We start from the raw sequence: 21,930 nt of genomic DNA on the forward strand, positions 1-21,930 counted from the left end.
TTACCCCCCCCCCCCCCCCCCCCTTGTTTCTCTCCACCATCATGTTTTTCCAGGTCCACCATGATAGAAAAACATAGAAACATATGGGCAGGACCTGCTGTATTGTACTTTTACAGGTGTATGCCAGGAAAAACAAGAATTGAAAAACATCAAAATTACATTACTCATAAAAACACAAATTTTCAAATCTTACTGCAGTTTTCTGCATCTGTTTCATGAATTAAATGGTCATTTGTGATAAGGCACTGTCCTACAGTCTCTCTCCCTTTATCTTTTGTTTTGCCATGTTGACAGAGTTTGATGTTTTTCAATTTGTTGTTGTTTTCATTGTTGTTTTGCACAGGGCTTACGCAATTGCCTGTCTGGCCCAGCGATAAACAACTCAGTGAGGCAGCAAGGAGAGCAGAAAGGGGATGGAAAGGGTGCATGTGTGCGTGTGTGTGTGTGTGTGTGTCTGTATTTGTGTCTATGCATACACACACATGTGATGCTGTAAATCTCTCATTCTGCCAGCTCCCTCTGGCCACATAAGCTGTAACAGACCATCAGTGAAGGCGAGACAATTAACTATCTGGGGTGATGGTGGGGGGTGCGGGATGGGGGATTATTCCAGAGGCTTAGTATCATACACAATCACAAGGCACATAAACTGGCAAGCTTGAGAGCTGGTATATCAGCACAGCTTTGTGTCTGCTTGTGTATGTGTGCTCACGGACACACAGAGAAGAAGGTAGCAGCACTGTGGTACAGCCCAAAAACCAGGAGGGAAGACTAAGCACAGACAGAGAGGGAGAGCAGGCAGAGAGGCAGAAGAAGAAGCAGAGGGGTATAGCTAAGGTCACAGCAGAGGCGAGTGAGTGCAGACCCTTTACGCACACGCACAGCACAAACACCACTCCGTCTTCTCTCTCCTCACCCTCTCTCTCAGTTGTTAATTCGTCTGTAATTTTCCCTCCCTCCTCTCCTTCCCACTCCTCTCTTGCTCCTCTCTTCCTCCTCCTCCTCCTCTCTATAGCAACAGCAGCAGCAGCAGCAACAGCAGCAGCTGGCCGCCCAGCAGCTCGTCTTCCAGCAGCAGCTCCTGCAGATGCAGCAGCTCCAGCAGCAACAGCACCTGCTCAACATGCAGCGGCAGGGCCTTCTCTCGCTGCCTGGGCCCGCTCCCGGCCAAGCCGCCCTGCCCGGACAGACCCTGCCCCCGCCAGGTAAGAGGAGCATGGGAAGGGAGGAGACATGGGCGGGAAGGGGGAGGGTGGTCCTGATCCTGAGCATGTGACATGAAACAGTAGTGGTCACATGCTTCTTGTGTTTTGTCTACAGGTGTGTTTCTCACTGGTTGAGTGTCTAACATAGTTCCTCCCTACTGTCAGATTTCCATCATGTGTCTCCAAGTCTGTCTGTCCCATTCCTCATCCATTCTGCTGTCTTTGTCTTTCTGATTAATATGCACCTGTGTCCCTTCTGTATTATCTCCTAGTATGTCTGTCTGTCTGCCTTACTCTCATTGGTATGCTCCTCTGCCATTCACTTTGTCCCTAAATTGTCCATTTGATCATTTTGTTTACTTTCTTCCATTCTTCCTTTTTTTCTATTTTTCTTGTCTGATTGTAGCTTCTTTGTCTACCTCTGTTTCTCTCTCAGCTTTGTGTTTGTTGTTTTTCCATCTCTGTTTCTATTCCCCGGCTCCCCACTCCCCCTTCTTTCCCCAGTTGTTGTTGTTGTTGTTGTTGTTGTTGTTGTTGTTGTTTACTGCCTTCACTGAGAGTCAGGGAGAGCAGAAAGAAAGGAATAAAAGGACCGAAAGAGAGCAACAGAGGAGATCAGGCTCCATTTTCTACTCCTGAGCCAAGTAAACACCTATGTTTACTGTTTACCACCAAAATGGCGGAGACAGAAAACAACAGCCGTGGAGATGGTAGAGGGAAATCAAAGGAGTGAAAATTGCCTAATTAGTTGCCAAGCTGAAAACAAGCAGCAGACAAAGCTTGTTTATCTCTGATGCAGCATGCACAAATTCACATTCAGTGTTTTAGAGCTCTTTCTCATTGAAATCAAGCCAGTGTTTGAGACTGAGGACTACATGATATTACCACCTAACAGGGAAGAGAAGTATCCGATCACCCGTGGAGTTCCTGACCTGTAAAGTATGAGTTCTTATTTACATCTGCAGTGAAATAGCATGAGATAATCATTACTGAGTGTGAGGCCTTGAGTCCTGCAGCTTTATGCAACTTTTCTAGTGTACAGAGTTTAGGATACAGCTTATGTCACTCCAGTTGGTGAACTAGCACTAGCTTTTAGTTGAACAGCCTTTTTGATACACTTTGCTGTATACAAGTCTAAATGGCCCTTTCTCCTTCTCTTTCTCCCCATTCTTTCCCTGTTCAACCCACTTTCGTTTACCTTCCTCTTCTGTCCTCTGTGTCTTTCTTTCTCTTGTCTCTTTTTGTCACTCTCTCTCAATTACTTTAGGTGGCCTTAGCCCTGCAGAGCTCCAGCAGTTGTGGAAGGACGTGACCGGAGGCGGCGGTCATGGCATGGAGGACAACGGCATCAAACACAGCAGCAGTGGCACTGGCACCGGCGGGGGTGGCGGCGGTTTAGACCTCTCCACCAACAACTCTTCTCAAACTACCTCCTCCTCCAATCCCGCCAAAGCATCGCCGCCCATCTCTCACCATTCCATCGCCAACGGACAGTCCCCCGCCCTCAACCACAGAAGAGAGAGGGAAAGGGAACGGGAAAGGGAGCGAGAGAGGTAAAATAACTGAAATGTCACCCACCCACCTTTTTGATACAACACAGAGGAAAAAAAGCAACAAAGATGAAAAGTTTACAGAGGAATGTTTGTTACCTGTCACACACGCTTGTTGTTTTTCTACCACGACTCACTATAGGAACACACATCAAAACTCCGCACTCCCATCCAGAGTATTTGTCCTCGTTTAAAACAACAGCATTGCTACTACAGGGGAAACAAGATGTTTTGTTTATTTGTTCAATACTTTATTAGTGTTTTGGTAATATTCAAAAAATAAGAGCCTTGTTCTCCCAGGGGACCACGTTTGCCATTGAACGCACTTAGCTTGCACACAGATATCAAAAGCAGGGAGAGGAAGTCATGCAGGCAGGCGCGCTTACAACAAGCCTCTCTGGCAGGCAAGACAAGGTAACCTCCTTGTACATTAAGTATTTAGTGCTTTCTCTCTTTTTTTTTTCTCTTTTGAAAATTACCTTCCGTGCTTGCTTGTCATGTAAACAGAATATGTGATGCCTTGAGTGGCGTTTCCAGGATGTTTATCCTTGTGATGGCGTCTTTTATAAATGCACCCAGCACCAAAACACTAACTGCTCACATATCTGCCTATCTGGCCCATGCATTATTCAAAGGCTTTTCTTGGGCGATATTATAATAAGGACTTAGGGTAGCGGTGTGTGTGGATGCTTGGTAGAGACTCACACAGAAGGTGGAAGTGCTGTGTAATTGGTTTAAAGTAGATGCTATCTCTCCTGTAGTACTAAAAGGAGGCTTGAAAAAGATATCTTTAGAAGGAAGACAGAGAAAGAAAGAGGTAGGAAGGGAATGAGAAGAGAAGGAAGGGGAAAAAATACTTTTTTATCTGCCTGTGTCCCAAGGGGTGTGTGGCTTCTCATAATGATCGAACAAGGAGTATTGTCAGGAGCACTGCTTACTAACATGCCATGGATCGATGTGGGGAAAGCCCTTCTGTAGAACACAGCGTGAACTGCGCCAGCACGAACACACACACATTCATGGGCCCCACACACACACACACACACACACACACACACACACAGGCACACATGCGCATAGACCACACGCAAGCATGCACAAGTCTAACCTATAAGCAGGCAAACACACACATACAGTACGCAACAGACTCTTATTCACATTTTCACACACAGACAGAAGCATACACCAGTGCCAAGCCTAAAGGTTAAACTGTCATCTTTAATAGGATGTGCTGTCTAGGCAGGGTCATAACTTATTTGGGTGCCATTTGAAAAACGCCAGAGCACCCCTGCTCCCCTTGTCCTCAAAGAACATAAGTTACACACAATATTAATCTCCTGATGAAAATTATATGGCTGTCTGGATTTTTAATGTTTACTTGAAAGCCTCCACCCCTCCTCCCCATAATGGCTTTACAAGATGGGATGGTGGCTGTGGTTGAGACAAAGCTACAGCTCACTCTGCTGTGGATTTCCAACACAACTTATATTTCTCACACATTAGCCTACGCTGTCTTCAGGTTTATGCATTTGTATTGTATTGTGACTAGTGAATTGATATGAAGCTGATTGACTAGTTAGACATAGCCCATTGAATTATTCCTCAGTTTTACAGTCAGTATATTTGTGACACTCTTTCACAGTGTGTCCTACCTAACCTGAATTTTTGAACAACTTAACTGAACTGATTTGTTTTGGCCTCCTTCTTGAGGATTGTAACACAAAACCACCTCAAGACTTTACAAATTCTGGGAGGAGCGTAGTGCTCTCCTCCCCTTCGCACTCTCCTGACCTTCCATCCTCTTATTTAACTCTTTGCTTTCTTGTTTGTTCATTTTTCATTGTTTTTCTCTGTTTTCCTCTTCATCCCTAGTTCACTACATGAAGAAAGTGGAGGGAGCCACCCCCTGTACGGTCATGGTGTGTGTAAATGGCCTGGCTGTGAGAACATCTGCGAGGACTTTGGACAGTTTTTAAAGTAAGAACGTGCAATATGACACAAGTGTTATATTTATACATTTCCTTTTTAATACCATGTGTGACTGTGTGTGTGTGTGTGTGTTTGTACAAGCAGCTAACATCTGTTTTACAAACACACTCTAGTTATTCCCTACAGCCCAGCACCTCCTCTCTCTGGGCACAGAGAAGCCTAACAAAGAAAACATCACTGCCTTTCAGAGAGAACATTTTGACCTTTCAGACAGCCAGTTGACAGGGTTCAGCTCTAGCAGCGCAGGATTCAAACCAACTCTGATCCATAACAAATCTCCTTCCTGGCGTGGAAGGGCCTGATAGGTTTGTGAAAAAGCGTCAAAGGCTAATGGCAACTCGCACGGCCGCACACTTACCTCCACAACAAAGGCCCCCATTCACTGTTGTCATGGTGCAGGCACCAGAGCGAATGAACTCTTCATGCTCCATCAACAATTTAGTTAATTAGCTCATTTGTAATTGGCCGGCTTTGTTGCCAGGATGTTAGTTGGGGGACATCAAAGGAAGAAGGTGTTTGCAGCACTGCCGATTACAGGTTATCACATTGCCACTCACTGAGAGTTTCTCTTCCCCTCTCTCTCTCTCTCTCTCTCTCTCTCTCTCTCTCTCTCTCTCTCTCTCTCTCTCTCTCTCTCCTCACTCTTTCATTATCACTCTTTCCCTGGTTCCCAGCTCTCACACAGAGAAGAAAAGAAAAGGAAAGCTTTAATTTGAATATTCTAATTAGATTTGTAATTAACTGTGAAATAACGATCTGGTGAGTGTTTTTCACGGACTGTAGATGTCCATGTGAATTCGCATAAACTCTTGAAATCAGGACATTGTTCCGGCGTATTTTCCAAATTATGCATTTTTCTACAGTAGTGACTATAATAAGTTGCAGAAAGCAAAAAAAAAAAAAAAAAAATACTGATACTAGAAACTAGTCCACCCATGGGGATCTGCTGTAGGATTTAGGTCAGGCTTTTGCTAATTCTACAGCAGCGTGTGAATTAAAGCAATAAGGTGTATCTGTGAAATGAAATGACTCTAATAAACATGGTGTTTATCAGTGTTTCTAATCCACAATCACACAGGCTGTGGTTTAGGCTGCATTTTCTACTGTCAAAGCATACAATACACTCACAGGAACTGTAAATGTGAATATAAATTATACCTAAAGTCTGACAAGTTCATCCCCTGTGGAAAATCTGCCATATACACGTCAATGTCAGTATCAGTGTTCTATAGAGTAGGGCATGGCACATCTATAGGCATCATCTAGCATATTTTTAGCACTCATTCTTATGGAAAGCCAGTGTGCTGTGTGCAGTTCAGCCTAGACTAGATGTGCATTAGTCCAGGTAAAGAGAGTTTGCTGTGCAGCTTGGGAACGTGTGTGTGTGTGTGTGTGTGTGTGTGTGAGGAGGCAAGCTTGTATCAGATTAGCAGTTTTTTTGGTATCTTGTCCCATAACCTCAGTAAACTTGCTTAAAAAAGGCATCAATTTATCCCTCTGCACTGTACACTCTGTTCACAGGCAAACACACCTAAGTCTGTGTGCTCTAAGGATACTGTGTCTAGGTAGCTTAGCTGGTTATTTAGGTGAGGAGCAGAGATACACTGTATAAAGAGACGTGCCCGTGAATCCGCTAAGCTAGTAAGCCAATGCAAAAGGATGCACGGTTGAACAGACAAAGTGACAGAGTGACTAAGACGGAGAGAGAGAAAACAGGTAGATTTCAAACTTGAAAGCAGGAGCACAGGTTGGCAGATGGTTTTATAAAAACTCTTGCTAGAACATCAGCTGCTATAAAACTGAGCAGTGTCTTGGTTCAGCTTCTCCCAAATCCCCACCACCCGCCCGCCTGCACACAGACACACACACACACACACACACACATATCCCTGCTAGTCAGAGGCTGGCTCTGTACAGTAACCCAGCCAGCACATGAAAACAGGCACCAACAAAGAAGACAGGCTCGTCATCAGAACAAAAATGGCTGCTCGGTGGCGTGCCTTGGAGCAGTGATTGTCGGTGTCAGAGAGAGTCCTTTTATGTTTCCAAAGATGCCAGTTGACTACACACACACACACACACACACACACATAGATGGATACGCATGCATGCACACAGACACAGTTTAAACGGGGTTACATAAAGCGGGTGTCAGATTTAGATGACAGTTTAGATGTTGGTAGTCAGGTGTGGGTTAAGTGTGTGAAGGGGGGGGGGGGTTGTACCCAAGTCAAGCTGGCGTCTCGTAGCTCGCACTAAGAGCTCAGCTCAGTGGCGGTGACACGTTTAGTCATCTATTGTTTTGTTGCATGAAGAAACTTGTCAAGATCAGCATTTAATAGCTCTTCAGTGCACTTTTAAGTGTTCTCACCTGGAAAAGGTAGCCCCGAGGTGGCTGGCACCCTGAATTAGCTCTCTGAAGTTCAAAATGAAATCATATTGCTGGGAATGTTTCTTGAGTGGTGGTTGTGTGTGTGTATTTGGGTTAGTTACATGAGAGAGGGGAAAACATTAACGCTATTAATGCTGGAGTTTTTGTTGTTGTTTTTTTTTTGTGGTGAGCCCTTATTATAAACATAAAACAGAAAATCCAATTGAGGCCGGAACGTTTAGCTACTTCATGTGTATCATTTTCTTAGCTTTATGAAACCGTACTTGTCGTACAAGACCTCCTTCTTACTTACTGCCATTGTTGTATAGATGCACTTACTGATTTAAAGCTCTGCTGTTTTCAGCTGAAAAAGAAAAACTCATATCCAGGCTGGTGTGTCTTCACTGACATAAACCTGTCTTCTCTCCCCTACTTTCACCTCATATACCCTCTTTTAAATCAATGTCCTCCCACTGCAATAAGATACAGTCAATCTTTATATAAACACTGATACTTGCTCCCACACATACACACTTAACTTTTCCACTCTGTCACCACTCAACTCTGCTTATTACTGGCAGGAAAGAAGGCACCATGTTAAAATGGCAAGCTCAGCCGCTAACCTGAACGTTGGTGTCTGTAACCCACTGCTAATTAAACCCACAAGGCAGCAGCCAAGTGTCTTCGTCTCCATATAATGTACACACACATACACACACACTGTGGAGGCAGGCAGTCAGGCCCCTGGCCCCTGGATAGCTGAGTTCCCCTCTACCCCTCCACATGTCTACTGCTCTGTGACAAGACCTTTAAAACGGAGGACATTACTTATGCATCTGAACCATGGGGAGTGTGTGTGTGTGTGTGTGTGTGTGTGTGTGTGTGTGTGTGTGTGTGTGTGTTTATGCATGCTAGTAGGTACAGTACCTGTGTAGCTACTGTACTACTCTGTATGACTGTGTATGTGTTTCTTCTGTTTCTTAGGTGTGTGTTGATGTATGTGTTTGTGTATCATGTGTAGACAGTTAGGGGCTCTCACTGCTGTTCTCCAGTGGGCCTTTGTAGCCCCTGATAATACACACAGACAATTAGCAGAAGCGTATCATCCATATATGCTGGTTTGAGTAGATTTATTACCGGGCCCTTAGTGGACATTGATGGCCTATACATATTCATAAACACAGCTGTGGGGAAAGGCCTTTGAGATGGTTTGTTCCCTTCTCTTTAAGAAACTGTAGCATCCAATAAAAAGAAATCTTTATCTGGTGGTTGAAAAACAACATCTATGTCTCACCTCTCCCTCCCCCCTCAATCTTCATTTTTCAGTCTCTTTGTCTCTTTGTTTGCTGTTATTTGCTTTGATTTCTATACCTCTGCTACATTTCTCAATCTCCATCTTGATCCTTTCTTCCCTGTCCACACATGGCTTTCATCACATGGGTAATTCCCTCTTCAATGTAGAAATCAATATTCCATAAACAGTAAATGAAAACAGTAGCCAGCCTGGAAGGATGCATCCTTCACATCTAAGTTTAAATGGTTAAGATGAGTCACTCTGACTTCTTTTAGGCTCTATTTGCTCTTAGTAATGTACATTTTCATTATTTAAATGTGGTTATAATTAAGGACAGGAAATATTGGAGCTCCAGTGTAAAGGCAACTTTCTCACATTTATAAAAAAAATCATATAAAACCAAAACCGTTTGGAAGGAAACAAAATAAGTGTTTTTTGTATAATATTTTATAGCTCAGAGAGGAAAAAAATACATAGTACATTTTTGCCAACATCCCAGTAAATAAGGCATTCTTTTATTATTGTTTTCTGTCTGCCCATCTGCCTTCCCCCCCTAACGCCTATTCTGTCTTTGTGTGGCATTATTAATGCACAGTAGGACATGCCTCCATTTGAATATTTCATAAATGCATGTAGTAATCTGCCTGTAATCGCCTTGCTAACTGGCCAGCAGTGGAAGGTGTGTGTGTGTGTGTGTGTGTGTGTGTGTGTGTGTGTGTCGGAAGATGACTTGGCTTGAGGACTGTCGAAAGGCCATTACACACAAAACACACACACACGCTCACACATTGACAAAATATAAGAAAAACAAGCTGCTTGTCGATGAGCAAACTTAATAATAGATTTTTTTTTCCCCCTCTCTTTTTTTGTAATGAGGTATCTTCAGGGACAGCGAGCAGCCTGCTCTGTGCTTTTGAAGCATCTGTAATTCATGACACACGCCATACATCAAGTGCATAAGATAGCATTATGGGCAGTGAAATGAAAAGGGTATTTGCAACATTAGTTCCCTCATCCTGCAAGGGACGTGATTAAATGATTAATGAAATGCCCCCTTTTTGCATGCGCATTCTGAAACAGCAATTAGGCACAGGGCTGGAGAAATCCACCAGTTCGGCCCTACCCTCCCTGCTGCTATCCCTCATCCATCCCAGTCCACGCCCCTCCTTTTTAAATACTACCTCATTCTTGATTTATACTGAAAAAAATCTCAGTATTAAACTTAAAATGGCCAGAAAAGTATAAGCAGTGATGAGATGGTTTTAAATGTGTGCACTGTAATTGAAAGGTACAGAGCTATTGTGATTACAAATGTGCTATTCAGCTTTTGATTGGCAGGCCAAGAGAAGCCGGCTCAATGAGTTGTCTTGTTTTGCACATCGCAGATAAACAAGAAGTGAGGGGTTTGGGAAAGAATTGAGGAATATGCGGCGGGAGTGTGTATTTCTGTGCGTTTGTGCATTGGTGTGTTTGCATGTTTTTTTGTGTGCCCATCAGTGTTTGTGCAAGTTCCTGATAATGTAAACGAATGTGTGTGTTCTTAGATAAAGTGAAATCCAGAGAGAGAGAGAGAGAGAGAGAGAGAGAGATTTTGTACTCCCTCTAATGCACTGGAGGCTGCGCTGTAAATGATCATTGAAGGGTCTGCAAGCTAACCTATAATTACTGGAGATAAAGTGGCAGCTCTGGCATTTCATAAGCATGCCTCCTCAAAGCTTGCTTTGTGAGTTTGTCACCAATGATCATTTAGATAGAGGCTCATTACCCAGCATCACAACACTTTAGAAACCCCTTTTCGCCTCATATTTGTGTACTATGTTTGTGTGTGTGTGTGTGTGTGTGTGTGTGCATATGTGTACTTTACCAGGAATAAAGGTCTATCTTAATGGTGAGGCTCTTTTGTGTGCTGCAGACGAAATCCAATCAAGACAAAAACCCTCATTGACTGTTATGGCTGTCTCGCTGCCTTTTTCTTCTAATGAGGCGAACACACCAGATACATTTAATATGTCTGCCGCTGGATAATGCACCTCCAGTTGAAGAGCTGCTTTTGTGTGTCAAATGTTGCCGGTGTTAAATTGTGTGTATTGTTTTCGGTAAACGAAGGAGACAAAGCTGTTCTGCTGGGCTAGCATCTTTTATTCTCTGTAGAAAGCAGCGCTCAGGGTGGCACTGAAGTTAGCCATCTAAACTGGAGCGGGCCTATTGTCATGTTAAATATGGCACCACACACCATCATGTTACTTCTAATTACCTCATTTTAGAGTGTATCAATAGTTCCTAACAGGATCCTATAGATAATTGTCCCAATATAGAAATATTATCGTGAAAACAAAACAGTGGTGAACTTGATACTGTAATTATCCTCCAAAATTTGGATCACAGCCAGCTTTGACATATTTGATAGATTTGAAAGCTGGTGTGTAACCGTTCTGTCTGTCTGTCCCTCCACCTGCAGGCATCTAAACAGTGAACATGCCCTAGATGACCGGAGCACAGCCCAGTGTAGAGTTCAGATGCAAGTCGTACAGCAGCTGGAAATACAAGTAAGTTTTCTTTCAGGTAATAAAGAGCTAAAGGCACCTAAGTGCAGAGTTGGAACAAAGCATGTGTGTATTGTTAGATTTTTTTTTTTACCATTGTCATATGTTACTATAGTGAAAAGTGAATTCTCATTTAAGTCAGCAACCATCAAGCCAAAACTTAATTTTTTGAAAGTTGTGTGAGCGAGGGAAAGGCCATACCGTGGTCTGCTTAATTCTTCCAGACAAGCAGGACCTACTGAATTCAACAAAGCCACTAAACAAAGGAATCCTCAGGCCTTACAATGAAAGCCATTATGGCTGTTTTAATTGAATTAAGCGTGTGCTTTATTTTCTCTGCGTTCTTTTTTTTTTTCTTCCTTTTTTTCTTTCCAATTAATAGCAAGCGCATCTCTCCCAGTCTGCTGTGTTAATTAACTGCACTTTGCACCTGAAGAAAGCTCAAAAGGAGGGAACTATTTTCAGTAGGTGGAGCGTGACCTTATTAAGAAGTCACGCTGGCTAGATAATGAGAGTGCTGATTGAGCGACATTATTACTCAGCACTGCCAACAACCGCTCCTCTTCCTTTAGAAACAAATAGATATATATGTTTTATCCTAGGCTCCAACAAAGTGCCAGCTGGAAATATGCAGTATGGAGATGATCAGTTCCCCTTATAGTGAGAGTTCTTATTATTTAATTGGAATTTGTATTCCTAGGAATAGTAGGAATATGACAGCACAAGTACATATACGTTATAAAGAGGTCAAGCTGTAAGTTGTGTTCTCACTCCTGTCCTCTAACCAGAGTCCTAAAAGCTTGTTTGAAACCAAGCATGTCCTTGGTACTTTCTGGTCCCACTGTATAAACATTTTGGATTCATCTTCAAAGTAAACAACTTCTGCTGACATCTAAAAAATATTTAAAATAGACCCAAAGGATCACATTATTTATTTTTTGCTTTATTTTTCATTGTAACACAAAGCTACAGAAACTCTTTACAGTGTGACCAATTACAGCGGTGCCCTTGTGTTGTCTGTCCTGTCTCTCTACCCCTTTTTTCATTTCTTACTCCCACCATCCCTCTGTTCCTCTTTTTTTTTTCCATGAGAGCTGTCACTTGTAATGAGGCCCAGCTCTGTGTAAACGTGCGTCTGTGTGTCTGTGTGTGTGTGTGTGTGTGTGTGTGCGCACACCTACGTGCTTCTCTGTTTCTCTGTGTTTGTTCCTTGTGTTGTGTGTGTGTGTGTGTGTGTGCATATTAAGGGTATGTGAGGGGGTTGAGCCTTTCACACGGTCCAGTCCCTGTCACTCCCTGTGAATTAGATTGATGATAGGCGATGGCTGGGGCCACTAACTGGACCAGGGAGGCGGGGCCGCCTGCCACCCTGTTTGGAAGACCCCTTCACCTCTCAGCAGCTGCTGGCTGCGCTGCATCCCCCTAACAGTGTCCACAGGACTTTGAGCAGACACTCAGGACCACCTAATTTATGGCCCAACTAGCTTGTTACTGTCAGACACTCGCTGACCTAAATTCTGCTATTGACAAAAAGATGAAATGTTATTTGTTTTGCCTGATCTGTCTGCACCCTCTCCTCTCTTCTCGCCCATCCTCTCTTACATCACAAGCAGAACTCCTGTCTTTTTTTTTACTTGGTTTATATCGAACATCTTCTTTTTTTCTTGTGTTTCTTTTCACTTTTTATTCCACCACCCAATCTCTTGTGTCTAACTCTCCTCTTCTTCTCTCTTAACAGCTTTCTAAAGAACGTGAGCGTCTTCAGGCGATGATGACCCACTTGCACATGCGGCCCTCCGAACCCAAGTCCTCTCCCAAACCAGTGAGTGCATATTGCTCGGGCTACCGTAAACAGGCTTGGCTATGAATGACAGAACAGAACAGAAAATGAACCGTTTAACCACCAGGCAGTTGTGTGATTGAGTGACAGAAGATGAAAGGGGGAATGGGATTTGTAATACCGAGTTACATCTGCTTCTTATCAGATATTGTGAGAAGACAATAGAGTTTGGGAGTGTATTAGATGGCAGAGCAGTGGAGTCCTTGGCTAAAATGCAGGGCCATTTCTTTGTGATAGATATAATAGCCAAAACAACCTGTTGGCTGCTGATGACTGTTTGGCTCAGTGGCTGTAGTAGCACTCAAAAGTGGAATGAAAGAAGAGAAGATATGTCATTTTAACAACAAACACCAGAAAATTACAGCTGAGTGGTGAAGATGGTTGACATAAATACCCACAGTGCTGCTGAAATTGGTTAGAGAAATCCAAGAGAGAATCCAAAATTGTGAAAAAGGTCATTGAAGGAGGAAAATGATGTCATTCTAGATTTTCTTTCTCTTGCCTTTTACTTTTAGATTCAGTGATTATAAATGCATTTCCCCCAACCAGTGTTTGAATTTAATATTAAGATGGTACATTTTTGCAAATATTATTTTCTTCCAATTTTAGACATTTTGAAATATTTGAGAGCAAAACATTGTTAGCGTGTTTCTGCTGCTTAGTAAGTGCCTACTTTCAATAGAATAATTTTCCTCATCACCTCTCTTCATAGAATGTAGATAATCACATGATAGCATAATTATTCCATCAGGAATCAAACCCACTTTTTATTATTCAATCTCTCTCTCTCTCTCTCTCTCTCTCTCTCTCTCTCTCTCTCTCTCTCTCTCTCTCTCTCTCTCTCACTCTGTAGCTTTTTTTTTTAATCTTCAAAACTCCAGCAGCTTGGTTCCTTCCTGTCCAATAAAGAATTTGCAGCCTATAATCCATGCCAGAATATGAATGAATGATGTTAATGAAGTATTGCATTACATAAAGCACACATGAAAGAGCAGCTAATTGCATTTGATGGTGGGGGCAATTCAGACAGAATTCTTAAATGAACAGTTAAGTCCTCAGTTTTAAGGCTCCCCTCGATTTTCAGGGGAGGTGACGTGACGATGCAGTGTGGGAAATAACATACATGATTGTGTGCATCCTCCTGTGCTATAGTGAATAGACATAACAAAGGAGAAGTGCTTGGTGGATTTCAAATGGCAGGATGGATTTCCAGTCATTGCAATAACAGGAGCAGGAAAGAAACAGCCCACTCATTTGATAAATAGTGTGTTCGCCTAAAAGGGCTGAAAATAAGTCCTGTTTTTCATTAGTGAAGCCCATGAACAACCAGTGCTGGGTGAATACAAGACACCAGTGCACTGTCTCCAATATGACCCCATTTATTCTCTGAATTGCACTTCATTAAATGCTACCTTTTGGCCATGCCATGGATGGATGAGAATCAAAGTTAGCAAGGCTGCAAGTTCTGAATAATAAGATCTTGCTCTCGCTCTCTCTCTTTCTCACTCTCTCTTTACCCACCTTGAGTGTGTATTCAGATGAGCGAGAGGTGACAAAGTGTTCGCTCCCTTCTTACTCCTCCATTCGTTTGACTGTAATCAGTTCTATTTTACCAAAATGTGATTGCATGCCTGCAAACATGTCACGCTTGTTGCTGTGTCTCATAGGTGAAGAGGCGGCAAAAGGACAGGGAATTATATTTTAACATCATAAATATACATGCCCATACACACACATGAAGGCATTTCCTTTGAATTTAGTTAGCATATTTTGAAGTGTTTTCTGCTGTACAGTTTATGGCTGTTTATCAAAATTCTCCTCCAGTGGCGACTTCATTTACTATTACACAGCTCAGTGTCTGGCTTGGGTGCATGTGGCATGATGCAGGGAATGAAGAGTCATTTGAGATAAACACATTGTCATGACCTCATTCTTTGTGAATTACATGGAGATTTGCACATTACATACATTCATGACTGCCAAACAGTCTCATAAAAAGGATAGAAAGCTTTAGTTATGAGAAACTGACTTTCCAGACAATGCCACACTTTGAATTAGTATAATCAGTAGTTTGTGTTAAATGCTAAAAACAATACAAAGAAGAACGTACATGGTTTTATTTGTTGTACATTATTCTTTTTGGTAGATATTTTTCAGTATATAGCCAATCACACCTGTTCACACCTGTTCTAGTTTCCATAATCCTCCCCACTCTCATCCTCAGTATCTGTACCGAGCAGTGGCCTGTATATGCAACCAGCCCTCATCCTCATCTTAACTCTAGCAGCTCATTACAGCTAAGTGGGCATACAATTATCATCTGGAAGCCCCTACATCCAACACAGCCTCTCAAACTTGACATTTTATTGTATTTATCAACACATGCCAGAAAAGACCACTGATACCTACTCTTCACCCTCACTCCTCCATCTCTCACTGCCTTCAGCCCCCTCATTCCCTCCCATCTTTCAAGTCTGTTTTAATTCAAACTCTCGCAACGGATGCATTCCACTTGTAGACTCACAATTAAGGCAATTTGGTTTGAATATGTAACGATGTCATTACCATTCCAGCTAAATTAGTGCAGAGACTAAAAGGTCAGTTAGGAATTTTCCAGTCAGTTAGACCCTATCACTTGAGATTTGGGAAGGAAATGCAAAAGTGGTGGAAAAAACCGGACAATTAGCGAGCACAGTTGGCTTTCGTGCCAGAGGTAACGAACACTCTGTGGTCCCTAATGTCGAAGGAGTGCAGGAGTGTGTGTGTGTCTGAGTCACCGTATCTGTCAAGACTTGTATTTTTTTCTTGAAGTGTCTTCTTAACTTTACTCTGAGAAAGAATGTGTATACTTCCTCATGCACTGGAAGTCTCACTGGATTCGGGGCAATAAATCTACTGTAACTGTAAAAATGGTTTCTCATTGTGTCAGGTGTCCACCTAAAACTATAGACTAACCCTCTGAGCTTCTAAATCACAAAATCATTTACACAACATTTATTATAAAGCAAGACCAAAACGTGACATCCTAATAATGAAATCAGATTAGTTTGAACTACATTAGCTCATCCATGCCAGCACAATACTATGGAAGAAGTGTAGAGAAGGATTTTGTGGAGAACTGAAACCTGGTATTTACCCATACTCAATATTAATCTTGTATGAGTGGTCACTCAACTGGGTTCACGCAAATGGGTTGATACACTCTCACTGCACAATCCACTCACTGGTTACACACATTTTTTTTTTTTTTTTTTTTTTTTTTTGTCTGAGGTGGCTTAGAGTTTCTGCCAGTATCTATTACAACAGGGTCAGTATAGTAACCCTGGAGTCACTATAGTAACGTAGTTTCAACCTTTTATACCAGCATGGTATCACATCATGAGTAGCGTTGTGCTTCTGGACCAGGGTCAGATAACCCAGGTCTCCCGGCTCACACCAACAGCAAACAAGGTTTTACCAGCTCATCAGCTCATTGCTTCAGTGTAAAAGGGATTATTGGTGGAAGTAGTGGGGAGGGAGGGAAGGAGGGAGTGATAAATAGAGAGATAAAGAGAGATGGGGCCAGGATAACACAGAGGCTGATCGTTGGATAATCTTGAACAGCGTGCTCTAATTAGAATTCTTATGATACAATTTGGTGGTTGTAATTAGTGGAGATGGGCTGGCTCCTCTCCACGAGCCTTGTTAGTGGAAACACAGCTGTGTTAGAGAGGAGGAGAGCAGACACTCAGCTCTGTCGGAGAAACCACGAAATAATGCCTTCCTCCCTCTCTTCTCTCTCCCTCCCTCCCTCTGCCTGATGCTTGTGTCTGTCTCTATCCCACTCTCCACCCACGCTCTGTCTTCCTCCGCCCCCCAGCTCAACCTGGTGTCCAGCGTCACCATGTCCAAGAACTTGCCCTCGGCATCGCCCCCCAACTTACCTCAGACACCCACCACGCCCACAGCACCCATCACACCCATGGCCGCAATGCCCCAAGTGCCGTCGGTACTGGGAGGAGCTAACGTCCCCAGCATGGGAGCTATGCGCAGACGCCACTCGGACAAATACTCTATGCCTCTCTCGTCAGGTAGGACCAACTACTCAGCATTGCACATAACACAGACACACTTATAAATTCAGTCAGTGTCAGTTCACTCAAAAACAAGTCTGAATCAGGTCAATACTTAAAAAAGAACATAAAACAACTGATTTTGAGATTTTGAGCAATTCATTTAAATTGCTTGAGCTTGAGCTTGAGCCTAAGTTGACAAACACAAACATACTCACAATGTGTACATACATTTAGAGGTTGGGCTATTAAATGGGAATTTTGCTCATATTCTGATTCTGAATTGTGCCAATTTGGCTTACTTTGGAATAAAAGTCAGACTTTACTAACCCATTTCTATTTAAATTTCTATTTAAATTTAATGTTGAAATGTGATACCTCAACCCTGAGCGCTGCACTATTAATAGTACTCAACCTGTAATGTGTTCTAGTACTTTATTTTAACACCCACAGACATGAAAGTGCAGACACACACACTCACACACACAGTGCATACATGTACTGACATAAACTCACACAACCACAGACGCTTGTTGGTCTTACCAATATGAGATGTCTAGTGGGTTTATGAAAGCAAGCGTGTGTTTAATCACTCTATATGTAAATAGACAAGAACTTCCTCTGTGCATAAATATTACATGAATGTTAATTAAGTTCAAATAATGGTGAAAAAATACAATATTTATTACATTAAGATATTTCATGTATTAAGCTGTGAATTTGAAACGGTCCGTCTTTGATGTTTATATTTACTCTCTCTGTGTTTAGTGTGAAGACACATAAATTATTCAACTTCACCCTAACTAACTACACGGATCTCATTTTATGGATGTATTAGTGTTTAAGATCTCTCACGAGAGAGTTTAATTAAAAATGCATTTTGTTAGACATGGAAAAAGCTGATTTGATGTGCCCCCTTTAACCCAGTCCCCACCCCCCCCCCCACCCCCCACCCCAATCTACCCCCTTTCTCTCCCCCCCCCCCCCCCCCTTTTAATTTGATGAAACCTTGAGTAAATTCAATACCTAAAGGAATAAAATTTACCAATTATTTCAGGTGGTGACACAGTATTTATTTTTCCAGAGATTGCCCCAAACTACGAGTTTTATAAGAACGCAGATGTCAGACCGCCATTTACTTATGCAACCCTCATAAGACAGGTGAGTGGGAAATAAATTAACTTTGCCTGATTAGATTAAAATTAATTGCTGCATGAATCATGGCAGCTCTCTCTCTCTCCTCTCTCAATCCATTGGTGTGTGTGTGTGTGCGCGCGCGTGTGTGTGTCAGTTACGTGGTCTCGTTAATAAACCATTATTTGATGTCATCTCATTTCAGGCTATCATGGACTCTGCCGACATGCAGTTAACGCTTAATGAAATCTACAGCTGGTTCACACGCACGTTCGCCTACTTCAGACGCAATGCTGCAACTTGGAAGGTAACCTTGATGAACCCTCACACACACACACACACACACACACACACACCCAACACCTCCACCTCACTGTGCCCTTTCACTCCTCCTATAGTAAAGACCACTCCTTTCTCTGACTGAAGTCAAAAACAAAACCTTAAGAAAGCATCTATTTACTTAGCGCCAAGTGATTAGTACTCCTCTCCCCTCCTTTCTAACCTTTCTCTTGAATAACGAAATGTCTCTTATTTATTTTTTCCGCCATTCCGCCTTTTCTCTTTTGAAATGACAGCTGAAAGAATTATTCTGCCTCAGATATCGTTTTCTAATTTGGTGCAATTAATAGCGGGGGCTTGGCGTGGAGAGGAGAGGGCTCTGACGCACTAATTATACAGCAGCCACTCCATCATCAGCACCTTTTGTTAAGAGAGACACCCCTCCTCTTACTCCTGAAACCACCTTCTCTCGCATATCATTGGTTAATTAGGAAGAAAGATGGCTGTTTGCCTGTTAACCAACTCTCCACCACAGAAAGGGGTAGGCCAAAGATCCATGAACACAGGATCACACATGTATACACACACAAACACATAAACTGTGACTGAGAGGGGGGGTTAACAGTGTGTTACTGTGGAAGTATGGCAGGGAGGAAAGTGAGAATTGGCCTGTCATGGAGGGAGCACTCTTTATTTACCTACACAAAAGGCCCCATTTGTATATCTGTCCCTACAACTTTATTGCCCTGTCTGCCTGCACAAAGATGGTAAAAAATGTCTTTCCCGCAGCACGTTTTTAACCAGAAGTGTGTCTGCCTGCTGATAAAGAAAGCCATGCTGAGCGCCAGTGTCGTCAGTGTTTTATCCCGTGGCCCCTGCACGTCATTTGTTAGCCGCCTTTAGCCTTTGTGGCTGTACAGAGGACTGGAGGGAAAACTCAACCAGCCGCTAATCAGCATGCAAGACATGGTGCAGCACTAGATTTAGCAAAGTGAATTAATTTGGATTTGGGATGCAAATGAGCACATGGGCGTGTGATCGCCAATTCAGGAGGGCATGCAAAAAGATCGGTGCCCTTTTCCAGTTTAAGTATAGTACGCGCCATGTTTTGCTGTGTACTAATGTTATGACACGATGTGTTCTCAGAGGTTTTGTCGCAGCAAAACAACACGACCATATGCACGTGCACCTTTTATATGTTCTTTTTTCTTTTGTTGGTTCCCTGGAAAAAAAAAAGTTCTTCTTTTCCTGTGACACAATAGGGATGATACCACAATGACATTAGAAATATCTTGTCTCAGAGTCACCCTGCACACTAACCAAGGTGATCTATTTACATCTGCTGCACCACTATTCCCATTGTAAGCATTAGTGGGATGATCAGCGATGGGTCTGTCATTTGATTAACATGGAGAATTTGTTTAAAAAGAAAAGAAGCAAAGAAAGAAAGAAAAGAATGAAAGGTAGTTTAATATCTCAGCTTGGTCTCATCAGCTCAAAAGGGGATCTACCCCCCCATCCCACTTCCCTCTCTCTCTTTTTCTCTCACCCAGAAGCTTATTAGTTCTAACTATATAGCATGCATAATAAAACTGCTCATTTGCTCATTAATATTAAAATTATCATATTCAGAGCCATGGGCATTAAGATCAATCAAATCCTGGGATTTTCAGGTCAGATGCGAGATCTGCTTATGAGTTTTTTTTTTTTCTTTTTTTCTGAATCCCTTTTTCTTGCAGAAAGAGCAGTACACACCAAGCTAAGGGACATGATAAATATGAGAGGCAGAAATATTAAAGCCACGCTTATTATTTGTGGAGTCTGATGCATGTTTTAATTATGGTCATATTGTTATATATATTTTTTTTCTACAGATTTTCTTAATTAACACCTTGCTGGTTTACTGGTATGAGAGATACTGATTTAATTTAATACAGCTTTGATATTAAAATTGAAAGATCACAGTGGCACGTGTAAGCACGTATTCACCACTAGAGGTGACGGCACATTGAGAATATTTGGACATATAGATGTCACATACAGTTCAGCGTAATCCTTCTTACTCATGCACACACACTGACATGAGGGGCTCTTAGTGACTCTCTCATTTTTTCTTTTTTTTTTCTTGAAGTACTGTCATCTTTAAAATGATGCGTCCATTAAATGCAATACTTTTCTGGAGCAGAAAGGGTTACTGACATCACCATTATCAAGGCCGGCATTACCACTTCTGTCACCACCATAAGCCATTCGCTATGCTGATTACCTCCTTTTAGCCTACTTACTCTGATTGATATGTACTGTGTGCAGGACTTGTAAGAGCATTCGTTCTCACTCAATTTTTACTAATTAAATCAATGGTGCGTGAATGTTAAGAATTTCTTCAAAATGTAAGAAAGAAATCAATTTCCAAGCCTTCCTTTTATTTCTTGATGGATAATGAATGAATATGATTCGTTTTACATCATCCCGCTGACCTGTGTGTCATGTCTCTCTGCAGAACGCTGTTCGCCACAATCTCAGCCTGCACAAATGCTTTGTGCGCGTGGAGAACGTGAAGGGGGCGGTGTGGACAGTAGATGAGGTGGAGTACCAGAAACGCAGGTCGCAGAAGATCACAGGGTACGAGTCCTGTCACCTCTCCTTAGATCTAGATCTGAAGGTCAATGACATCTAGATGATCAGAGAAAATCAGAATGTTCTGCTGTCGACTCTGAAACTCCTGTCTTGTCTCTCTTTCTCTTTTTGTGTAGATAGACTTTATATATTAGATAATATTTGATATATTTTCCATGGCAAGTTTCAAAATAAGCTAATTTCTTTCTTTTTTGTTTGTTTGTTTATAATATATGTAGAAGCCCATCGCTTGTGAAGAACTTGCCCTCCAGTCTTGGCTATGGAACGGCACTAAACGCCAGCTTACAGGTAAGAACCTGCTGCCGGTTTATCTGATTGACAGGCTGGGGCGTGTGCCTGACCGACCCAGTGTGGTTGCACAATAGGTACCATAGTGCTATATATTAGCAGTCATAATTAGCAATTTTTTTTCTAACTTAGGTTTCTGCCTCTTTCTCTGCTTGTGTGTTTCTCTATCTTTCCTCTCACACCTTCTGTTCCTCCTCCTTTTCATTCTTTGCACCGTCAGACTCAGAAGGCCACCCTGTGGTCGATTCAGGAAGCAACTCTCCCTCTTTCTTTCCGTTCTTTTCCCCTTCTTTTGGCTGTGGCAGCCACCCTAGATTGATAGCGGCATGTGCAAATGCAAGGGCATGTGCATTAATATTTATCTAAGCTGTCATAAATGATTTGGCTTCATAGTGTACGCCGGCGAGGTGCTCATGGCAAAAACTTTAAAAATTTAATCACTGTATATAACTTTAATGCGCAGCAGGCGAAAGTGTCAGGAGTTTTTATTATTTTGAGGTAAAGTTTTTGGGGGACTTTTTTAATAGCCACGCCACACAAGGGCATGTGAATGGCAGCTGGGGGGAGGTAGTTGTCAGCAAGGTGTCACTGGGGGAAAAATAGCCTGCAACAGAACAGAAAATGTGGGCATGAGAGAATGTGTTTAGTAATTATTGTGTTAAATCTTTAAATGTCATTCTTGCACATGCTTCTTTCTCCAGCCCTACTCTCTTCATGCACCTAACAGACTCGGTCCCTTTATACAGAC

The 21,930-nt window shown here is 42.3% G+C and overlaps 1 protein-coding gene across 2 annotated transcripts in view; it reads left to right on the plus strand.

The window, feature by feature from the left end:
- foxp2 (forkhead box P2) overlaps positions 1-21,930 on the plus strand; it is an 89,025-nt gene that overhangs the window by 61,571 nt on the left and 5,524 nt on the right. The window contains exons 7-16 of one of the 2 annotated variants that reach the window (XM_026326756.1): positions 1,016-1,205; positions 2,473-2,758; positions 4,628-4,732; positions 10,868-10,955; positions 12,691-12,774; positions 16,652-16,862; positions 17,902-18,005; positions 18,184-18,285; positions 20,758-20,879; positions 21,113-21,182. In XM_026326756.1, the coding sequence (XP_026182541.1) occupies positions 1,016-1,205; positions 2,473-2,758; positions 4,628-4,732; positions 10,868-10,955; positions 12,691-12,774; positions 16,652-16,862; positions 17,902-18,005; positions 18,184-18,285; positions 20,758-20,879; positions 21,113-21,182 (1,362 nt within the window). The remainder of the gene's footprint in view (positions 1-1,015; positions 1,206-2,472; positions 2,759-4,627; positions 4,733-10,867; positions 10,956-12,690; positions 12,775-16,651; positions 16,863-17,901; positions 18,006-18,183; positions 18,286-20,757; positions 20,880-21,112; positions 21,183-21,930) is intronic. The other variant, XM_026326757.1, reaches the window with a different exon arrangement.

Source organism: Mastacembelus armatus, chromosome 23, assembly GCF_900324485.2.
Source record: "Mastacembelus armatus chromosome 23, fMasArm1.2, whole genome shotgun sequence".
Lineage (NCBI taxonomy): Eukaryota > Metazoa > Chordata > Actinopteri > Synbranchiformes > Mastacembelidae > Mastacembelus > Mastacembelus armatus.